General features: G+C 36.4%; 1 protein-coding gene across 1 annotated transcript in view; it reads right to left on the bottom strand.

Annotated features, from left to right (window-relative positions):
• GRIN2A (glutamate ionotropic receptor NMDA type subunit 2A) overlaps positions 1–23,586 on the bottom strand; it is an 80,378-nt gene that overhangs the window by 44,876 nt on the left and 11,916 nt on the right. The window contains exons 2-7 of the mRNA XM_021411782.1: positions 23,336–23,450; positions 10,285–10,490; positions 8,698–8,866; positions 8,420–8,573; positions 3,672–3,797; positions 1,728–1,957 (exon numbers count right to left, since the gene is read on the bottom strand). Of these exons, the coding sequence (XP_021267457.1) occupies positions 1,728–1,957; positions 3,672–3,797; positions 8,420–8,573; positions 8,698–8,866; positions 10,285–10,490; positions 23,336–23,450 (1,000 nt within the window). The remainder of the gene's footprint in view (positions 1–1,727; positions 1,958–3,671; positions 3,798–8,419; positions 8,574–8,697; positions 8,867–10,284; positions 10,491–23,335; positions 23,451–23,586) is intronic.

Below are 23,586 nucleotides of genomic sequence, written 5' to 3'. Positions count from 1 at the left end.
AGGGCAAGAATAACGAACCAATTTCCCACCCACACATGAGCTAGTGAAGGCTGATTCAACTATTTAGTTAGATCCTACTTAGTAGAGAGAACAGAAAAATGACAAAAATAAGGAAGTTATGGTCAATGGCTACAGAACAAATACTGAGATTTTCCCAGCTCACACGTGAGAGGGCAAACAGTCAACAGGAGTTGGGGCAGAGGGGAAGATGGGGGTATGTTGGCAGACCTGAACACCAATGTGGTGCCCGGTAAAAGCTAAATCCTGTCCAAATAGGACTTCCCAGGAAATAACTGTATTTCATCGCAAACAGGACAAAGGATGTTTTAAATCCATCTTTTTAATCCTTGAGAGAAGAAAGTCTTTTATCTGTCTCTTACTAAATACATTATTGTTAAATAGAGGTGTTTCTAATAGTCTTCATACTCTTTCAAAGGTTTTTCTTGTTTTTTCCAGAGTTTTTTTCGTTTCCTTTTATCCGTCTTCTCCCTAGCCATGCTTCCAAGTCATGCTTTGATAATTTAGATCACTCAAAGGCCAGCCATCGAGAACCGTTAAAACAATAAACAGACATGAGTCTATCTGAACTGTTTCTTTCTTTTTAATAACAATTTCTTTTATTTTCTGTCCTTTGAAATAAATCCCTTGTGAAGTTCTCCCTTGTGCTACACTCTGTTGAAATATTACTTCTCAATGTCAATATTTAGTTTCACTTTAAAACAACTGGGCAGAAACTCAACAACAGTGTGCCCTTTATGCGCTTTGAGCATATCCATCACAACAATAATTTTGTAAATGGACTTCAACCCCCTTGTGAAATACTACTACAAAACAGTCACTCAAATTAAACAACAAATAAATAATTGCTAAGTTTCTGATTTATAAGACAATTGATGAAAATTCAAGTACAAAGACCTTGTATGCATTCAGCGGAAGAAAATTCAGTCAAGCTAGAAAAACAATAAACATACTTATTTTTTCCTATTTGTCAATTTGTGTGAAACTTTAGGAGGGGTTAAGTGAACTATAATTTATCTACTGCTCTGCAATCCTCTACTGCAGAACTGAAGTCTCACAGAAATTCTTGAATCCAAGAAAGCCACTTCCACATTCAATATTATGCGGATTATTCCAGGTAATTTACATCTCAACTTTATTTTTCCCATTTATTCTTCCCATTTTACATGAGAAAAATATTCAAATGTCTACAGAGGACTTACATGGATTGGTAACATTTCTCTTTTCATAGTTATGGTAGTGTCACATCCATGCTATATAAAAATCAAAGACTTTTTTCCAAGAGCATTGACTTTTTCCAGATAATTACTGGATAGTTACTGGTTTTATGAATATTTTGTCAATTAATAAACTATTAACATTCTACACAGCAATGTTTAAATCATTTCAAATGTCTTCCATGCATTCAAGCTGACTTTTCTGCTTTTTTTCAAGCTTTTATAGGTTGGTGAGGCATCACGTTTAATCTAACGAGAATTGATTTCCTTCGCAAAATTAACGCACTTTTTAATTAATGCAGTTACTTTTGAAAAGGCAATACAAAGACTTTGAAATCAGTCAGATATTTTCATACTTTGGGTTTTTAACTCAGAAAGAAATAATACAGTTCCAACTGATTATCTTGTTCAGAGTATTTTTAGTACAGTGTACAAATTTGTAGAAGGATTATGAAGAATAGATATGAATGCCTTTTAAGGTAGAAGACCTACCTTTTTATCACTCAGTCCAGTCACTTGGTCAACAAACTCCTCTTGAATCATAAATGCAGCTAAGTTGGCAGTATAACTAGCCAGGAAAATGACAGCAAAGAAGGCCCAAACTGACACCATGATTTTACTGGTTGTCCCTTTGGGGTTTTGCACAGGCACAGAGTTGTTGAATACCAAGCCCCAGAGCAACCATACTGCCTTTCCGATGGTGAAGGATGGTCCATGGGGATCTATAATTGCAAAGAGTAATAGTTTTAGTTGTAATTATATTAAATAGTGGTAAGATACCCTGCATAACAAAATGTACTAATCAAGACATGGTTAAAACGTTTTAATATATATTCATTGTATTTCCAACGGAATCGCATGATTTATTATTGGTATTCTGTATTGTAATTACATTTATGTCTATAAATGTTAGAAAAATATTCGACCACTTTTCTATCCTCATAACCAGCTTTAGGTTATTGCAGTGCAGACACCTTCAATAATTTATTTATTATTAAACAAATAAAGCTCAAAGCGGGTATACTCAGTGCATGTCATCATTTCAGTAGAAATGCTCTGTATTACAGTGCAAACTTCCATGATACAATCAAGCCCTTCTTAGATTATCCTCTATTTTGCTGTATTGATGTTAGACTGCAGTAAAATAAACATAATGGAGCAGGCTGTTGGTTTGTGAAAATACCTTATAGGGCCATTTAAGATCGAGCTGATGTATAGATATGTATTTTCTGAGCAGCAATGGTAAGGAAAGAATATGCCAAGAAAGCAGTCTAAAGTTCTTTTTATGTTACTGAAGAGTATAGTGCCATTGAGCTTCTGTCTGACTAAAACAGGGTAGGAAAGGGAGTAGTATACTTAAAGAGTCCCATTGATTTTAAGCTTTCCATGTTTCAAACAAATGGCAACTGGATTTGCGGCAAGCCTCTAGCAGCTGTTAGAATGGTGCAGTGCTACACTATGAATTTTTAGCCGCTATGTAATCAATTCTGGCACACAAGGTGGCAGAGAAAAAGAACAGTCCAGCCTGCAGATCCCCAGTGTCACTACAAACCTTTAATTTCCCCTTCCTAAACACAGTGTTTATTTTGGACATAGGTTACAAATGTACCATCTTACTGAAATGATAACATCATCTGAATATTACAGTAATCTCCTTGTTCAAGAAGCAAACCAATCATGAACTAGAAGAAACCATTAGCTGGTCACAGTCTCTAGGACTATGTTCACCAAGCTGGAAGATCTCTCGTTATAGAAAGAAGTGACAATGATTTAGAAATTAGAAACAGTCCACAGTCTGAACTGAAAGTGAAGAAAGGGGAGGATGAGGCCACCACAGCACATGAAATCCTCATTCTCAGGCCAGCGTTAATAATATACAACTGCAGTTTTCATCAAGAAAGTCACGTTCTGTATCTAATTTGTTGTGCCAGTATATTCTGAATATTATTTTCTATAGCCAAGGATGCTACACAGTAAGAAATTATGCTCTCTTGCCATTGGCCTCATTTCAAGGCTGAGTTCACCACAAGAGAACCATACCTTTTTATAGGGACTATATAAAACTATATACAAGCTAATAGCTTCTTTGGCAGCTTGTGCAACAAATCACATCATTTTAGATCATTATCCCTGAACTATCTCTGAATTCATAATTCAGGAGACTGTAGAGTTTATCTCAATGTTCTTTTAAGCTGACACTCTTCAACTGATACAGTATGCTAACCAAACACTGCCTGAATACAACTGTTTTTAATAACACTTACCTTTCCATGTCTTTATTGCAATGAATTAGAATATAGCCCTCAAGAAATCACATTTTAAATGAAAACCTTCATGACTGCTTTATTCCTATGTTATGTTTATTTTAAAAGATGGATGGTAAATAAATGAATATTTTTTTTATGGCTCTAGGGTTGTGTAAAATGCAAAGCTTACCTCTCCCTTGTGCTAAGTTCCTGTTGTATCCTACAGGACTAAAGTACTCAAATATAAAGACAGCCATGGCGGACACAATGAGAAGCATCACAAACATCATCACCCAGACAGAAGCACTAAAAGGTTCTGCAGCAAAACAGACAAGAGAAACAGAAACAGTTCATTAAACCAGTAACATCAGAAGAATTCCAATGTCCTAGGCTAGGCAAGCCCAGAGGCTTTCTTTAAATTAGCTGTTTCAACCAAAATGCTAGCAAATAACAAAGCAGCAATATACAAGGAACTGCTATTACTATATGCAATCGTCACATATTCAAAATCACAAATGTGAGTTGCAACTCAAATACAAAAGCTGTGTACTTCTCTTCAACAAAGCCATAACTGACACTGAGTGTCAAATACTTGGTTTGTCTCACTGCTTACTCAGTTTACAACTCATTTGTGTTTTTCCTATGGTGTATGCGTTTATCAACAGAACGGTCCAATCGTTACAAGTGTATTCCTGCAGAGCAAAAGCAATTAAGCATACACATAAGACATTTGGTGTTTCAGTGAAGAACACCTCTCTCTCATTTTCTACCCAACAGAAAGCATTAGGGAAAAAAGCCAAAGGTTTCCATTCAATGCAAGTTTTATGTTTCAGATTTTTTTTTCTTCTGTTCACTTTCATCTACCTCTAATGAAGACGTTGTTTCTACTGATAGCAAACACATCCTTTTGCAAGTCTCACTCTCACCTGGGAGCAAATTTCTGAAATCAAAAGCTTTCTATGGAAAACTGAACATCAGAAAAAGAGAAAAAAACATGATTAAGTTAAAGTAGTTTAAAACAGAAAACTAAAAGCAGTTTCAAGTACAGAATAAGCATGGCATTTTTGAAGGGACTGTTAATAGCATCTGATAATACAATGCTGTTAAATATCATCAATAACACCTTTGCCTAATCAAAAATTCTCTGTCATTTTGTGAGTTCCTGTTGTAGTCGTTATGGTATAAGGATGCAGGCAATAAAGGTTTTGTATGGAAAACTAATATCTCTTTATTAGGTCAACTTATTTGGAGGCATACAATATGCTAATTTTAGTCAATACTGGAAGTGTGAATGCGCTCTGAAGTGTGAGAAAAAATTCTTAGTGTAGTACTTCAGACTAGAAAAGAACCAAGAAGCACTGGATGTGGCAACAAATGAATTTCCTCCCATGCTCTGCTTTTTTTGGGAGCTCAAGGTGTTGTTCCATACAAGCTTCTTCATTCTTTGAATTTAACATGTGAAAATTCTTTCATCACTGCAGAAAGTGACTCTGAGCAAGAGCTGAGCCCAACAGCCCACTTGGGACATTGCCCAGGCTAGCATGAAGGATTCACCCAGAACTAGAATGATGTGTCATAATTTGGGCCCAAGTGTGGAAATCTCATGAGACCACAATACTTCTGCTACAATTTCTTCAAGAATTTGGAACCAAGACAGACCAAATTCGAAATAAATATTGGATGTGAACTAAGAAGACAAAACAGGGAATTATTAAACCATACTGTTCTCTTTCCAATTTTAAGAAGCAGTGTTTATTTCATTTATTATATTGTAAAGATGTTATGAAATTCTTTCAATTACTACAGAAATTTGTTTGGAAGAGTATAATACGTTAACAAAATAACAGAATGCTTAAAAGGAGGAGAGAAATCCTTTCAGAAACAGACAGGTAGACTCAAATACACTTACTAAGAAATACTCTATGAATTCATATATTAATTGGAATTAATTGGAATTTACATGAAACTATCGTACAATATTGACAGCATCCTCACAGAAGAAAGCAAGCCCAATAAAACTCTCATCAAAAGAAACACTGTAGAAACACCAATAGTAATTTGTCAAAATTTAAGTACAGCAAAGAGCAAAGCAAGTCGATTTGAAACAGCGAGCTATAAACAACAGTTTAGGCAGAATGCTCTTTAATAATTTAAGCAGATTGGTAATGAGACGGAGGATTAAAAGAAGCAACAGCAAAATAAAAAGCTATTTATAATAACAAGTAGTAAGTTTGAACAAGTACAAAATCAATTGAATAATAAAGTTGATCTTCCTGTGATACTGCAGATGGAATTATGCATTCAGCACTTTTATTTGATTCTCAGAGGACAGAAAGAACATCCCCCAGCAAGCAGCTGGTTTCATAAGATTTTTCAGTAGAGTAATGAGATAGCAGAAAACCAGTAGTATATGGCTTGTTAGTGTGCATTTCAGATGATTGGCAATGGAGAACAGTGAGCAATGAAAAAGATGTGTTACTCCACTAACTTCGAGCTTTCCCCTCACACACGAAAAAACCAAAATAAATACATGCACAATATATTAAAAACCAAAACCACCAACAACAAAAACAGGTTCATAGATTTCCTATTCCACCAGTATTTCCAAAATAGAAATGTGGCCTCAACCATAAACTCTTTCCCTCTTAAACATATAGAAATTTGGATTTAGGTTTTTCCTTACTTTGTTTGTGGGTTTTTATTTGCTTTGTTTGGGGTTTGTTGTTACTACCATTGTTATTTTGTTCTTCTTTTAATAACTTTGAATAAAATCTCTACATAAAGTGGTATACATGAATCATAGTAATATATATGAAAATGTTTAAACATCAATAAAATTCTTATACGTAGGGGACACCCACATCAGAAATAACAGATATAAGGAAGAGTCTGTCAGCACATCATTAACTTAGATCCATCAGATAAAAACCTTGAACAGAAGATCTAGTTCAGGCAATTTCTCTACTTGTCTACACTGATGGTACCAAACCATAAAACGAGATATTTCATAAACTAATCTGATTGAGTTTAAAAATAGTATTGTATTACACGTATTTAGAAAAATAGAAGAATTATTGAAGGCAGTTCTACTCTTAGACACTCAAAATGAAATCTGTCTGTGAATAAATTCCGTTATCTGAAAGTATTTTGCATGGCAAAGCACTTTAGAACTGTTCACACATCAAAATACACAGCTGGTTCCAGTTTCATCTATGTTTAAAAAGACAGAAAGTAATTCTGAGATCACAGACTTGATTTATTAGTACAGTAGATCAGATTTCTTCAAAAATAATTATATTCTTTAGATTTTTACTTTTTGAATTCTGTACATGTCCAAATAAACCAAAGCCATTAAATGCAATGTAGTAATACAGCAACTATGTTGCTGTGAGATGCAAAAGAAGCATCTGCTCTGATGGAAGCTGCAGGCAGGTGAGAAATAAGCAGGGTCTACATGAAAAATTGACAGCATTTGGAACATATTTAGGAAAATACCACATAATTCAAATGATAACTTCAACATGAGGAAACTACAGTCTTAAAAATGAATGATCAAGACAATTACTTATAGGAATTTTAAAAAACTATCCAAATATTCATCTCCGCAGTGTGCATTTATAGAACACGTATGAGAAATATGCTCTGTGGTTAAACGATGACGCTGGTGAGAGAAAAAAAATCTATTATTTGCCTGCTTGCTGATACTGCAGTAATAATCAGCTCCTCAATGACATCAAATGATTTGAATGGAAGTAAGGAATTTACACTTAATCTATAAAGAAAACATAAAAAGATGCAAAAAAGTTATATGAAGTGCCATCACTGCTAAACCAATGGACTTCAAGATACAAAACCATTTTGTAAGATACCTGAAAAATACTCAATTTTTTTTTTTCCCCAATTTCTCTTAGATGATTTCAGTGCTGCTAGCACCCTTTTCCTGTGCAAAAATACATTTCAAAAAAGCAAAATCTCTGCAAAACTGGTTGAAGAACAGGTTTCCCAGAGAGGTTGTGAATGCCCCAACCATGGAAGTGTTCAAGGTCAGGTTGGATGGGGCCCTGGGCAATTTGATCTCATACCTAGCGACTGGCAACCCTGCCTACGGCAAGGATCTTGAAACTTAATGATCCTTGGGGTCCCTTGCAACCCAAGCCATTCTATGATTCTATGAAAAACCAAAAGCTGTTTTCTGATTCAAGTGAAATCAGGCTAACCACCAAATAAAAAAGTAAACAGTAAGAACTAAAGAGAAGGAGAGATAAATAACGAAAGGAGAAATGAATGAGTAAGTAGCAATGAATGATTAAGTAGCAAAAAAAGGAAGGAGAGAAGACAGAAAATTTTGGTTTCTTATATCCTATTTCTTTTCTTTCTAACTTTTCATTTCCGTGCTACATCTACATTGTTCACTTCTGTCATCACAATATCTGAAAAATGATGGAAACACTCGGATACTCTGCAGTTTAGTAGTATGGCTTTCAGAAGCGAGAAATATCTGTTGCCGGTTTAGCTATCAGATCAATTCTAATCATAACAAAGTCTTCTCTTCTACACTTTTCTACAAGGGGTAGAAAATCATTTTGTGAATGATTGCCGAAAAACCAACAATTTATTATGGGCTAAACTGCCATATGTTAGTGCGTAAAGCAGCTCTTGAAGTAATTTTCCTAGCTGAAGATTTTGGGGATATTTTTTTTTTCCTATAATGAAATCATTATCATTTGGTTTCCAGTAACTACATCTGAAACCAACAGCAATTTATTCATGTGCCAAAAACCACATTAATCAGTTTGTCAACACCATACAAACTTCTTAACATATAAATCAATAAATTGAAGAAACCTGTCAATACACTATTTAGCTCAACAAACAGTGAAACCTATTCCACTCTATAGGAATGCAATTAAATGATCGGAAGGGATTAGAGAATCATACCTAGAAAAGCAGATGGTGAAACTGTGCCATTGCTCCGTGACACCATGACACTAATCCCAGTCTCAACAAATGGCACTGAAAAGTCAACCACTTCAGAGCGCTCTTCATTAATAGTGAGAGACCCCACAGCCATAACTGCACGATGATATACCACCTGATCCACAAAGAGAAGACATCACCAATATTACTCAGTAGAGAATACCTCATTTCTCCCAATGAATTAAAAACAAGCATTGCTGAGTTCTTACTTAGGAGCTCTTTTACCTAACAGAACTTACTTCACCAATCATTCCATTCCACACATTATTGACTTTTTTGCCATGCTTCCCATTAGTCACCAAATACAGGTCATATGTGAACTTGACAGTTTTAGACAACTTCTTCAAGATATCAATGCAGAATCCTTTGCAGCACTTCTTTACATTAATTCCCTCATTAGTTGAGTTGCTGTCGAAAAAGAGAGACATAAACATTTCTTCTGGGAGAAACAGAACCACCACAAAAAGCAAGATTCAGCAAACTGTAAAACACTTTTTCATACTTCTGAGTGACCATGTTTTTCTGAAATGATGGAGAAATACACAATAGAATGCTTTGTACGGTGCTTGCAGCTCCTCCTAATCATATTGGAGTGGCTTGACAAGAGCTAAGGAGAGATACTGGCGTGCTTCCTGCTGCAGTGTGTGGCCTGCTGGACTTCACTAGTGCACCACAGTCCTCACTTAGTGATGTCTCTTTAATTTAGGTTAAGTCTTTTTTTTACTCTCAAGACATAAGACCACATGAAATTTAGTAATTACAGAACTGGCCGTCATGTAAGCTGTATGAAGGCACAGCATTTCACAGTACTAAGAGCAGATGCTGCATCTTTTGCTGCAGTTTAAGCATGTGACTTTCAACTACCTTGGAATGCAAAAACCACTCAGGAAGGTCCGACAAGCCTTACCAACAGAGAAACTAGAGTCTCAAACTGTGGTTGGCCATGTAGATCTTAGACAAGGATTTTCGTTCTATTTTTATGGAAATGCTCTACGAGCTCTAGCACTTTTCAGTCTGAGTTTCCTCAGAGGTCAAGGCAATATTTCACTGGCTTTGAAGAAATTCAGATCTGAAATAAGAAGTTCAACTATGTAAAAGAAATGTTTTTCTGGACTTCAGGAACTGTTTAGCCATTTCTAGAAATCTTCAAAATATTGATTACATCTCGTAACACCTGCTCAGTTAAAAAATGTTATTATATTAATTCCAGAAATACAGAGACTGAAGCACAGACCAGGTGAAGAAGCATTGGAAGTTACACAGTGACAAATTTTTCACTGATTTTTAACAACTGCTCCAAAATTAGAGCAATCAAAGCAGGGGACTTTTCTCCAGTTAGTTTGTCATAGTGGTATTTTATTCTGGAGTTGTTTCTCCTGTATCAAACTTAAGCATAATGATACTATTTTCAGTAAAGGGAATTTCCAAACTGTAAACTAATTAAAGTTATTCAAATGGGCACATTTCAACATAACAGGAAGCAATTCAAAGAGGACTCATTAAATCAATCCAATTTTAGATACATCCTCTTCTTTCATGAGACTGAGAAGGGCTAGTTCTAGTTCAATTCAAATTTGCTACAAACTGATTATCTTGTAATTAATTCAATGTTACTTACAAGTGTATAACTAGAACCTTCCAGCTTATAAAAAAGGAAGCACACTATATGTGAAAGGGAGAAAGAGGAAGAGAAATACAGAACGAAAAGCAAGAGAAAAAATAGCAAATTATAAAAAAATATATACAACAAAAGAAATAAGGGAAAGTAAAGAAAGAAAACGGGGGAGCATGTTTTGCACTTAAAAAAAATAGAATGATTTACTTACTTAATTCTGACGAATTTACGACATGGCACAGTGTTTTTTTGGCAGCTTTCCATCAAAGGATCCACATCTTCAACGATGACAAAGGGAGCCTCCTCCAGGGTGACAATACTCAGATGGTTATCATCTGGGTCACTGTCCGCAAAGGAACTGTACCTCGGCCAGACAGAGTACTTCAGGCTCAGTGAGTTGTTCTCCCATTTCCCCACCTGAAAAACCCAAGATACACAGGCTGCTCATACCCGCTTGCTTGTTTTAGATCTCATATTAAATGCACTGGGATATAGGTACAGCAAATTACATTGCAAATACAGGTTTTTTTGTTATTAAAATTACTTCAGAAATCCTTAGCATTTGCATGAAGTGAGAAATTGCATTGTGGTAACAAGAAATAAGGTAATGTTATCTCAAGAGAGAAAAGCTTTACACAGCCTGGATACTACTAGTTAATGCTAGCTATCTCTTGGCTACAGGCGTACTGAAATACGGCAGGTATCATGTGCATTTCAACCAGAACAGCAAACAGACATCTGTAATCAGGACCGATTTGTTAAGCAATAAGAAAACAGGCCTCAAAAAGAAAAAGAAAACTAATGCCCTCAGCACACACACCAGGCTGTGGACCAAAGAATCGCAATAGTTCTATACCTTCTCTACAGAAATTACTTCAGATAGTGGGAGTTTGAGAAAGCACTGTTAATGCATTTTACCTCATCCCAGGGTTTCTGAGCTGGGCTGAACTTGGTTTTTGGTAAACAAAAGCATAATTCCACGTGACGTGGTTCTTATTAGACATAAAACATTTTTTTTCTGCTTTAATTACTGCCAAATCATCCAAGAGGTTTAGGAAGTAATCAAACATACCTTAACTGTTACAATAAATATACAGGACTTAGGACTTGTGGGGAGCACATCTAGTTTTACTTTTAAACTATTTACTTACTATTACAGATTGTCTTATTTACTACTATAAATTACCCAGCCTTAATGAACCTGCATTTTTTCCACTGCCAGGACACCAGCAGTGGGCATATGATAAAAAATGATTTAAATATTTTGAAAGCTCTAGCATTTTTAACTACTTTGTATCTGTAAATCTAATTGCAGTTTACCCTAGCGGTAATGACAGATTATATAAATGAGCTACCAGTCCACATAATTTGTAAACCAATACATTTTAATAATCCTTCAGTTATTTAAGCTAAACAAATTACAACATAATCATGAGACTGGTGAAATATTTGTTTTGCAAGGAAAACAGTGAGAATTAACGGTACAGTGACAGGTTCGGATGCTAAAAAAAGACCGTATGAAATTTTTTCTTCCCTTTGGTCTTCTAAAGACTTTAAAATGAATCACAAAAAGTGCCCAAAGAACATGACTTATATCTCCTCCTATTTAGAGAAGCAGACAAATACATGCCCTTTGCAGTTTCCTTTCTGTCCTGTTTCTAATGCAAGATGTTTTGCTGAACTTTAAAGAGGAGGCAGAAATGCCAAAGCTCTATACACTTAAATTAGGAAATTCAAAATATCCTAAGAGAATGAGGAATTCACACCTAAACCAGCGGGAACCAGGCACTGAAACTGTATTACTTACAGCTCGAGTATGGAATTTAATCAAAACACAAGGGGTGTAGCCTTTGAGAAAAACAATTCCATGCACAGGAAAACAAATGTACTTAACACTATGAGACAGTTACATTGCAAAAAATTGTTTGATTGCCAAGTTCTGGTATGTAATCTCATTCACAGCAGGGCCTGTGCTGATTTATGCCAGCCCAGACAGCGCCATTCATGGCTACACCCAAAGTATGCCAGGAGGCTCCAGCCAGAGCAGCCCTTCACCAAACACCAAACACACTGAGTACAAGAACCGTGGAAAATGTGCCTGCCTATTCCAACCAGCAATAAGAAATGCAAGGTGACTGGGGCTCAACTGCTCTGGCATGTCCAGGAATATGGCAAGAGCAGCACACGGCTTTCTGCATATCCTGGTAAGGACTCTGGAAGCATCTCCAGCGTGCATCACTATCACATGGACCAAAAGGAATGCAAACAACCCACCATAACATGCTCTTGTCTGATCCTATCAAAAATCCAGGGACTGTTTTGTTGTTAAACCAGGAATCGTGACATTTTTCAATACTTAAAGTAATTGCCATCTTATTGTTCTGAGGAAGATATAACCAGAGATGTTTTTAAAGAGCTGAATTTGGGGAAATGTTAATTTTTTAGACAGTTGCATCTCTACAGAAGTGTTATGAGTTGACAAAGACTCTAGAATCCAAACATTTGCTTCTTCCATGGATTTATTTCAATAGTCTTTTATTGTATCAGTATTAAAAAGTAATTAAAAATTAAGACCTTCCCTCAGGAGCATCTCCACTTCTCTCTGAAGAATTCTGCTGCTGCTTTGCCAGCAAACTGGGCTTCAGAGAGGCACAGATCTCACAAGCATTGCAGGTCATCCCACATTGCAGCGAGGGACCCACAGGGTCGGAAAGAACAATGGCAAAAAGAAGTACAAGATGAAGACTTTAATGGAATGAACAATGGCAGAAAAGCAAATGGCAGAAAATTCCAAAGGAGCCTTGCCGGTAGGATAAGAATGGCAAATGAGGAAGAGTAATTAGGAAAAGCCTCAGTGTCACTCCTTTTGTTTGGGTAATATTTGTGTTGGATTTGCTTGTCCTGATTGATAAATAGATAGAATGAACATTGGATGTACTCTGTCACTGATGCTGGACTCACGAGTGAACAGTTTTCATCTTTATTTGGTATTTTGATTTTGAAATGGTGTTGAAGAATACACATTGCACTTCTTTCTATCATTCAGCTACAGTTTTGAATGATCAAAACGCTTTTTTCTCATTTATTTTAAACAGAGGGTAAGAATTTAGCTTTCTGCAATTAAAGCACATAGTCAAAATACATTAAGATTTTTATATTTACATTAGAAGCCTGCCAGCCTGCAGAGAACTAATGGTAGCTTTGCTAATAAGAATCTGAATGGTATTAATTATTTACACAGTGTTTTGTAACCTCATATATTATTTAGTTCTTTCAACATCCTTGTGCAATTGATGGTATCAATTTTTAAAAGGTGAAGAGTTGAAATGACAGAGAAAAGCTGCAGATTAAGTAAAACTGAAACATTAATATGTTCCTGCTGAAATTGAGAGAATTTATGAAATTGAATCCATATTTTGCTGTCTTGCAAGATCAGCATTTATGTCACTTATGGAAAATTCAGATCTTGTAGTAGATCCAATCAGTATCTCTTTTGAGTGCATTTAAAAGTTTCACATGCTTAGGTGGGAAAAACTGGTCATAACACATTTCCATTTTATTTCTGAACTTCATAGAGATTTGCTTGTAAATGTAAGAATTCCTGTGCAAACTCAAATGTTAAGTCCTTATTCAAAACTCTCTAAGTGACTTACCTATGACAACAAAGAATAACTGAGACACCAAAAGCATGCAAGTCCTGACTTCACCTCTGAAGGCAACTACAAATGCAGTAGAATAAGTTCATATGTAAGATATAAAAACCAGAATATGAAAAGTTCAGCTGCTATTTCCAGTAGGAGGCAAGAACTGTATTTGAAAAAACCATGTTACAGTGAAATCGCTTACCAACCTGGACAGCTCCAACACTTGCCTCCAGTGTCTTGCAGCACACTTTTTGCAGAGCATGCTACTTTGAGATCATGATAGCTACTGACAAAATGAACTAAAAATGTCATCCTCTGACCAAGTCCAAGTATCTAGATTTGAGGCTCAAGGGGTTCCTTTTTAAATTAGTATGCTTACCTGGTAATATCGATATCCCTGATAAAAATATTCATGAAATAGTCAAGAAATCATTGTAATGCAGGCTATGCTAAACCATTAATAATAGGAAGGTAAAACTGAAACTGAAGATACTATTGTTACACACAAATGAAGCGCAGCCTTGGGTTGCAAGTTCTTCTCTAAAGATGTTAATGCTATCAAATCACGACTCATATGGTCTATCTTCAAAGAAATCAGAATACAATCTCATTGATCGGAATCATACAGCAAAGCAGGGGGAAACAACTGAAAAAAGCAGGGCAGGTGACTGTGACAGTATAAAGGCTCGATATTTATGCTGTTTCTTGTTAGCTTCCACTTAATGATGCAAAAGCTGCAGAAAAACTGAAGTACTTAATAGAGACTTTATTTTTTAAAAGCAAATGTCAGCAGAATACTCATTCCCATTTCAAGAGAAGGAAACAAGTAGTGGAATGTAGTTATCAGTTGCTCAAATCTGTTAAATCTTTTGTTCAAACAACTTATCTAAAGGAATACAGTGCACAGCACAATGTCAGTGTAGTCTCAGGAAGTCTGCATGTTTTGAAGCACTGTTGGCAATATACCATAAAATCATAGAATGGCTTGGGTTGGAAGGGACCCCAAGGATCATCAAGTTCCAACCCCCCTGCCACAGGCAGGGCCACTAACCTCCAGATCTGGTACTAAACCACATACCCTTCAACTCTGTATTCTAACAGAAAATGATTTATCTGCCCAAGCCACACTCTGATCAATGCTGGCAGCACACAGCCTTTGCACCAAACCAGCTAATGAACTTAAGTGCAGATTAGACAAAGTTGTTGCTAGATACTCCTGCCTGGACTAGCTGTATGAAAACTTTTGAAATAAACTTTGTTCTTTCTTATGTTTCACAAAACAGGAATCTAAAGGAGTAAGCAGTAACTCTACGTATTCTTAAGAGAGACCTGACATAATTTTCCTAGCTAACCAAAGACTAGGATATATACAAAAATAAATCATGGTAAAGTAATAGGTAGGATTGAAACACACTGTCTCTACTGTGGAAATCCTGTTACTACAGTGAAGAATCTTATTCATTCCATCTGCAGCCTAAAAATCCCAATTTGTGCTTAACCAATCTCAAGTGAACTCTGCCATTCAGAAGTATTCACTTATCTCCACAGTCTTCAAGCCATCACCACTTGGAATAAAAGGCAGCCAGAGACAAGAGGCCAACGAGAGAGTTAAAACACTACAAAGGCCAAGCTGCCAAAATTCTATTTTGATAAGTTGTGAGATGGGTATAAGAGAATTTTGCTGAACTTAATTTTCATTGCCCTCCTTTCCTGAAAGAAATTTTTTCCACTTGAAAGAAGAAACATTGAAAGAAATATGAATTAAATTTGATTTGAAAGTAATTTGAATTTGAAAGAAAATTGAAGCAAATTGGAAAGAACTGAAGTGGGCAGGCAGCTGAACTAGATAAACTTTGAATGTCCCTTCCACCTGAACTATTTATTCTACTCTATTCTATAAGAGAACAGATCAGAAAGTGGGCTTTTTTGCTGTTCAAAAGATAGAAACACCACTTGAAATATCTTGTAAAAAGAAAGGTGTTTCAATGAAGACATTGCATGTATAGTTCTGGACTTGCTGTCTAGAAATATGTCCTAATTTATCAGAATATGAAGGGATACATTTAATAAAAGAATTTCAACTTCCTTAATTGGTTTCTGGTTTTTTTTTTTTTTGCTTGAGCTTTTGACTCATAGAACTTGAAATTGCAACTTTTTTTTTCTCTGAAACAGAATAGAAACACTGTTTTCTGATTTCAAAACTTAGTGTGGGTTAGAAAATCATTTCTACTAGCTCAGAGAGTCAGCTGAAAGCACAGCTCATTAATGTTAGGTAGCCAGAGATGTATTCCAGCTGCATCAAGGTGAATCTCAGGTATTTGGGCTGGTGTGGCAGGCACAGCCATCTTTAATTTAAAATGAAGCCAAAATAAAATGCAACATCTATACTTGGTGCAGCCACTCCCTAATGACAGGAATTGTAGATGAATCAGGGCAGTTTGCTGAGTTTCACCTGCCTCCCTCTCATCTTTCCTAGAAGATTAAAAATATCTGAAATCCATCTTCATTTAAGTGTAACACAAGGCCATCTTCACCTTCAACTATGAGCTCTTAAAATCTCATCTGACGAGGAATCATTTCCTTAGCACCACTAGGCACTCGTAGAACATAGGAAAAATATAGCTACTTTTAAAAAATGTGTTCTTTAAAATCTCTTTTTCATTTAGATAGTATGACTTTTTTTTAGAATGACAGACATTTAATTGAGCATTAAATAAAGCAGAGAAGGAGTATTTGGACTTCTGGATTATGCAATACAAAAGATGGAACTACCGAATGGTTCAAAGACAGGTCTGAAATTTTGATTTATGTTCCGAACTTAAACTCAATTAACTACATACAGTTACAGTCTGTAGCAAACTGAGCTACAGAGAAGAAAATAGCAAGTTTAGAGCGAAAAGACCATAGGAACATGTCTAGGAGAGTTCTCATTCTGCCTAAGCCTCCTAAGAATTCAATTAACATTACTAGAATAATTAAATTGAAAATGAGCTTATTTTCCGCAGATGCTATGGTATATCTGTGTTGCTAGATTCAAAAACAGAGGAGGAATGTAAAAATGCACTGAGATGAAGTTGAAAGTAATAAACATGGCAATGTTTTCAAACCAGAAAATTCAAGCTGAGGAAAATGTTAAAAAAGAAAAGTACAGACGTTCTCTGCTAGGGAACTGTCATAATCTGCACCTAAATAAACTTTACCCTACTTGTGGAAAAGCCATGAAATACCTAAATGTTTATGATAAATTTCTGTCATTCCTACTTGGATTGCTGACATAGTAGTGCGTGGTCTTGATCCTAGAGAAATGTGGAAGATGACCTGCTTTTGAAAAGAGAGCAATAGAATTAGTTTTGGGAAAGATCCTGTCCCAAATTATAAAACCTCTTACATATGGCCAGAAGACTGTGACTCTTACAATAAACAAACACATACATACATATAGACAGTTCCTTCACATATAAAAGTAAAGGGTTTAGTTCACTATTGTAGGTGCGAAAACTACAAAGCTTTCAAGCATGGACTTGAAACTAGTGCTCCCATTATAAAAATATGTACATCTATCACTACGTTTCTTTTAAATATCTACATTCTTTTCTATTTCCTCTTTATATGCAGTCTGGAATTTTCCCTTTTGCTTAATAGAGAGGGAAAAACAGAAAATAGCATAGAGTATGGAAGAGTTGGTTTAACATCAGCCTGAATTAGCAACCACAGGGTCCTCATCTCATTCACTCTTGTCTAAAGTACCTTACAAATAGCATGTGTTATTTTTGTACTTTGGCCACCTTGTTTATGCCTATTAATTTTCTGAAGATCACAGCTGAAGAGGCCAATAATGAACTGTTTGGTGTGGTTTTCTGAACAGCAACAGAAATACAGCTAGTCTAAGAAAGAAAACCTGCAGAACTACTCATTATTGTACATTGCAGAGTACCCTCTCCTGCTGCACCCTAAAACAGTCTCTAAATAACATGTAGATGGTTGGTATAACCCTAACCACACACCCTCAAGGAATGAGAGAAACAGAGAAAGCCCAGATCCTGAGCGAAGAGAGAAAAGAGAAGAGCATTCTCTTTTGCATGCCAGCACTGGCACAAAAAGAAAGTCTGTCACACCAGCACATCTCGGAGAAAACAAACAAATAACTCGGTCCCATCACCCTCTTCCCAGCAGATGGGAACTGTACGTAATACACAGCCATCATCCTTTTGTAAGGGAAAACGTTACACGACAACACAGATGCTAAATGCACTCACAGGATTACCCAAATAAACCTTTAAAAAGGCAAAAAAAACCAAAAAAAAACAGTGATGCTTTCTCTACACTGAACACACATATATTGCAAACATACTTTTTGATCTGTCACACTTTTGTGAGGAAAATAATGCTGAGCAGATGCAAAATCTAACTCATCTTGCTTTATAGGAAAACTATTTGTTGCTATTATTTGTCCATCCATTTCCACTTACAAGGCAAGTGTCATGTCAGTAACTAGGGAGCATAAATCGACTTTGTCTGATAAGTAATAACAAGTAGCAGCAGAACAAAGCACACAAGAAAAATCCTTTCTCCAGAACCAGCATCTGTTGTGTACCTTCTGCTGCACACCTTTGTGTTGCTTTGTGCTGGTCAAGGTTCACATTTCACAATGACATTCTCAATTTAAATGACAAAATATGACATGAGCATTTTCATTTCTTATTAATAGGGAACAGTTTACAGCCTTAGTTGAAGATGTCCATTTGAAGACTTTGAAGTTTTCAAAAATTAGTGCAAAATCTCACATGGGGTATGCAAATGTTCTGCTCTTCCCTTATGGCTGCTCCTTACACTGACAGAAAAGCACCAACACTGGCGACCATGAGGGCTCAAAGGAAAATTAAATACCCACAGAGATGATAAACAAACAGGAAGGAAGAAAACAGAAATAAGAAAGGAATCTTCATTCTTGGGAATACAGGATTTAAGAAATGTTGCATAATAATTGCTGTAATTCAAAAAATCCAGCACAGTAAAAGCTTAAAGGCCTTTCCTTTGACCAAATTAAAGCTCACTGATACAGAAACAATATACAAACAACTTTCACTCAACAATGTCGGGATAGGGATATTTACAGTAAGACTAAAAACCTTAAGTGACAAGAATGAAACAAGGAGAAAGATAACCTGACATGTTAAGGGCATGCTGCATCTGCTATGGGCATCAGCTTAGGCCGCAGAGCTACTGACAAACGGTACACCATTATATCATGCATTGTAGTTAATATATATATATTTACTCATTAATTTTAGCAAATGTCTATCCCAAGACATCATCATCATAGGATTATAGAACAGTTTGAGTTGTAAGGGACCTTAAAGATGGTCTAGCTCCAAGCACCTGTCATAGGCAGGGACACCTCCAACTGGACCAGGCTGCCCAGGGACCCCCCAGCCTGGCACTGAGCAATTCCAGGGATGGGGCACCCATAGCTTCTGTGGGCAGCCTGTGCCAGTGCCTCACCACCCTCTGAGTAAAGAATTTCTTCCTAATTGCTGATCTAAATCTACCTCCTTCTAGTTTAAAACCATTACCCCTTCTCCTATCACCAAACTCCCTGCCAGAGTCCACCCACTAGCCTTCCTGTAGGCCCTTTAGGTATGGGAAGGCCACCATAAGGGTCTCCCTGGAATGATCCTTCAGCTGTCATGAACATAGCTCTGCACAAAATTCCACACCCCCCCCCCCCCCAAAAAAAAACCCCACCCTGTAACAACTCAATGATGGTTTATTATCACAGTACTTTGACAAAAACCTCTGTCAGAAGTTTGACCCAGTGTTAGGCTTTCCAGTTTTTGTCCAGTGAAGTTTCATCTATACCCTTTCATCTGACAGTTGTCTTTTCTCAGCCACATGAAAGTGGATGTCAGTAGACAGATGGAGCTCTCTGTGAAGACCTTGGTCCATTTATTCCAGGCAGGAACAGCACACTCTCTGCCTACTCATTCCTTCCTAGATACAAATATGTACAATCTCACACAGGGCTTGTAAATCTGGCATATGTTAGTTTATGAGAGCAAATTCAAGTTCTACATTAATTCTTGTATTAATATAAAGTTAAAAATCTTTGGTTACATTTGGAATAAACTTGGATATAAGTTCTTCCAGCGCCATGTATTTTCTGCTACACTTGCTTCTTGTAAAAATTAATAGATGGCAAAAAATACATTACTTTTATATCTCAGAAACTCTCCCAACACTTCTGAAGACTTTTTTTTTTTTGCATAGGACCAAGAAGGTGTTCACTTCCTTCTCTACATCAACAGTTTTGCTTGTGATCCAAACAGTACTGTACAAACTGTAACTTGCCTACTGCAGTCATGCTCACTAAAGGAAAGAGTAAATCAGAAATCTACAACTTCAGTCAGTATCGGTACAACAATTAGTTCTCAGAAGAGAGAAGAAAATACTGACACCCTCAAGCTAACTTCACCTCTATTAATTGGATAGCACCAATAAAACTTTTTTTATATGGGAATTCATCTTTACAGATGGAATACGATCTCTAAATGCAACACAGTCCTCCCAACCTTATTTAATGTACATCGTACACACAGATAATTAAAGTTAACCTGATTTTTGCCATTGCTATTTATATTCTAGTATATAATTTTAATATTGGGTTGATTGCTTTTATGTCAGTTAATTTTCCCAATTTAAGGAGAAAAAAAACCAAAATGAAACAAAAACTAATAGCCTGAGAAGTCAGCAACTCGGTGAGCAGGCAGGGTGAGACTCAAAGGCTACACCACACTGAGATGAGCTTAATGGGGATGTGCAGCTGGTACTGCTGGACCACTGAGGTTTTCTTCAGTTTAAGACAGTGCTGCTGCAGATCTTTGGTGATCATTGGGCAGCACTGGCAAATATATTAAGTTTCATTGAAACATTAAGATTGTCTTCTTAAAAATCTCTTGTCTGAAAGCAGCAACCCTGTTGCCTGTCAAGATTAGCAGGGAGAATATGAATGTTGATGACAGAAGTTCGAGCAGCTGCTCAACGATCTGTCAAAATATCTTGCTGGATTCCTGCAGAACATGCCCAAAAGTGATTTTCAGTCTTCAAACTATTATCATCCAACCAGCTTTTTTCAGAATCAGATATGGGACAAATTCCTCAGTCAACCCCATTTATATGTAAAGTTTCTATTTCAAAGTTTTGATACTGAGTCATCTGCAAAGGAAAAAGGGACTTATTTTCCCAGGGGTAAGATATATGCTCTTCAACTATGCTTGAACGAATTTTCTATAACCTCAAGCCTTGAATCAAGTATATCAATTTAGAAACCAAGGAAAACTGTGCTTAAATAAAAGTCGATTATTACCTAAAACCAAATAAAATTGAGTTTTCATATTAAATCTTGTACTTTCAAGAGGATACTGGATAAAAATATTTTCACATAAAACACAATTACTCTTACTTCCATAAACAATAGAGTAAGTACTCACAATTTTTTCTATGTTACTTACATTACAAGGATTAGCAGACTGTTGCATTGGCAGTTTTTCACATGAGCAAATCATTTAATTAGATTCTAGGATTTGATGTTTTCCATCTATGACTGAGAATATTTAATAAGACTTCAGTAAAACAGTTCTGCGATACTAATTGAAATACTGTAATCAGAAGTAAAAACATGCTCTTGTCAGGAAACTCAAAGCAGGAAATGTTGGACCACAGATGTCAGTTTTGAAACTGAGCAAAACAGTACAATGAGAAAGCCAATTTCTTTCTCCTTTTTCCTACAAGATATGAAGTGAGGAAGGAAACTTGGAAAGAACATCAATATTGCACCACAGAGATGTTCAAATAAACCAGGGCTGGGCAAGAACCTCCTCGTGTGTCTAATCAGAGGAACATTTCTGTTATTTCTGAAGTGCAGAGTGGAATTCCACTGCTATAAATGTGGGGTGCTCTGATACGGCTAAGAGTTGCCTCCCGCTTGCTAGGATAATTGATTAGTCAGTTTATTTGTCTTCATCCATGGAGGCAGGGATCAGCTTGTGGTCAGAAGAATAATTCTGGTGGTGACAGCCCGTTCTTGGCTGCCTTTCACTTCTCCGCTCTGACATAATTAAACCTGGCTGCCTTCCCATAGTCCTATGATAGAGAAGCAGACAAAACTGCAGCTAGGGGCAGGCTTTCTCTACCAACTTATCTCATCTGGCTTCTACCAAAAGGGCTCTAAATCTATGTAGAAGCTGGGAGTAGATGTATAACATTTTCTGGGCAGCAGTGTCCCCCCAGTCACTTTTTTTTCCTTCTAAAAACACCTCATACACACCAGCTGAAAACTGTAGCCCAGTGCAGCAGGTGGAGCATAGACTGCTGCCATGCAATATGCTCAGTTAGCTACAGCAAAAGCTGGACTAAAACATCCATGCTCTCATATGGGAGACATCGAAAGTTAAAAGTGGCTCAAGTTATTTCTTGGAAGTATTACTGGTGCATATGTTCAGCATTTATTTGCTCAGTTTTCAAGAGCATTTAACCTATATCCCTTTGTCACGTGAGTGCTCTCTTTAGAGAAGTATCAAGATTTATGACACCATAAGAGTTGCTGTCTCCCCATATAACCATTTTCTGCCCTTGGTGCCATACTAAAATTCCCAATGTAGGATAATACTTTTCCAGAGCATTATATGTGGTATGTAGACTGTTGCAGAGTTTTAAAATTGGATAAGTAATTCTCATAATGGTTACTAAGCAATGGATTCTCCAAAGATTCCGACAGACACATTTGGATAGAATTAAACCCAGAGAATTAAATCTGCATCAAGTGAACGTCAAGAAGCACACAGCATTATCTAGGACTACTCTCTATGTTTTGCATGCCTAGCATTTTTACAGAGATGTCCTACACTGAATAATTCTTATTTTGTAATCATTATTCAACATCATGAAGAATCTGACAGTCTTAAAAACTGGAATTGAGGATTTATGAGATCCTAAAAATATAAGACAAAAGAGTTCATAGATTTCAGCAGCAATTTAGATAATGCACAGTCATGCTTTATGAATTTAAAATAAATCTGGGGGTATGATACATCTGTTTTTTTTTTTTTTTCCACAGTACAAATAAATACCAAGGCATCTGTTTTTAATGCATGGAATCACAACTATCCTACAAAACATCAGAGCTAAAATTGAGAATAAAATCTGCTTAAAATCTGTTGAAAAATATAAAACAAGAAAGTAAAATGACTCTTCTGTACATCTCCTGGACTATGTCAAGATACACAAATCCATGCAAACTTAGATACTTAAGGTCCAAGTTTCAGGAATTTTTTCAGTCATCCATTCTATTTGGCTAAATTGTTTTAGAGAAATGTGCATCTCAAAAATCTTCTGAAATCCATGTGGCAAATCTTCACTGATACGTTGCTTTCCTCATTAAAATTCCCTAGATCTACTCAGAATAAAGCAAAATTACCTTCTCTAAACTTGTTGTGACAAACCTGCTACAGCAGAATATCATCATTGACATGCATGATATTAATCTGTCTGCTTGTCTTTAACAGGGTTCTGCCAAGTCTCTCCTACCTCCTCTCATGTCCTTCACCTACTGAGGATGCTCACCTTCTCCCACACACGGTCTTTGTTCAGTACGATCACCACCAGCCTGGGGTGTGCCTGATAACCATCGGCGGTGAAGGACAAATCTTTACCTTCCCACGTCACATTCATCATAAACCTAGAAGGAAAGGGGAAAGAAAAAAGTTCAGTGAAAAATTAATAAGCTGTCCAGTAGATAATGAGCAAGCTAATCCTGTCATCAGAAGCACTGATGAAGTCCACACGCTAAATCCCATTAATGCTGTAAAAAAGCA

The sequence above is a fragment of the Numida meleagris genome, chromosome 13, assembly GCF_002078875.1.
Source record: "Numida meleagris isolate 19003 breed g44 Domestic line chromosome 13, NumMel1.0, whole genome shotgun sequence".
Classification (NCBI taxonomy): Eukaryota; Metazoa; Chordata; class Aves; order Galliformes; family Numididae; genus Numida; species Numida meleagris.
Note: the sequence above shows the minus strand (reverse complement) of the source record. Positions and strands in the feature narration are given on the sequence as shown.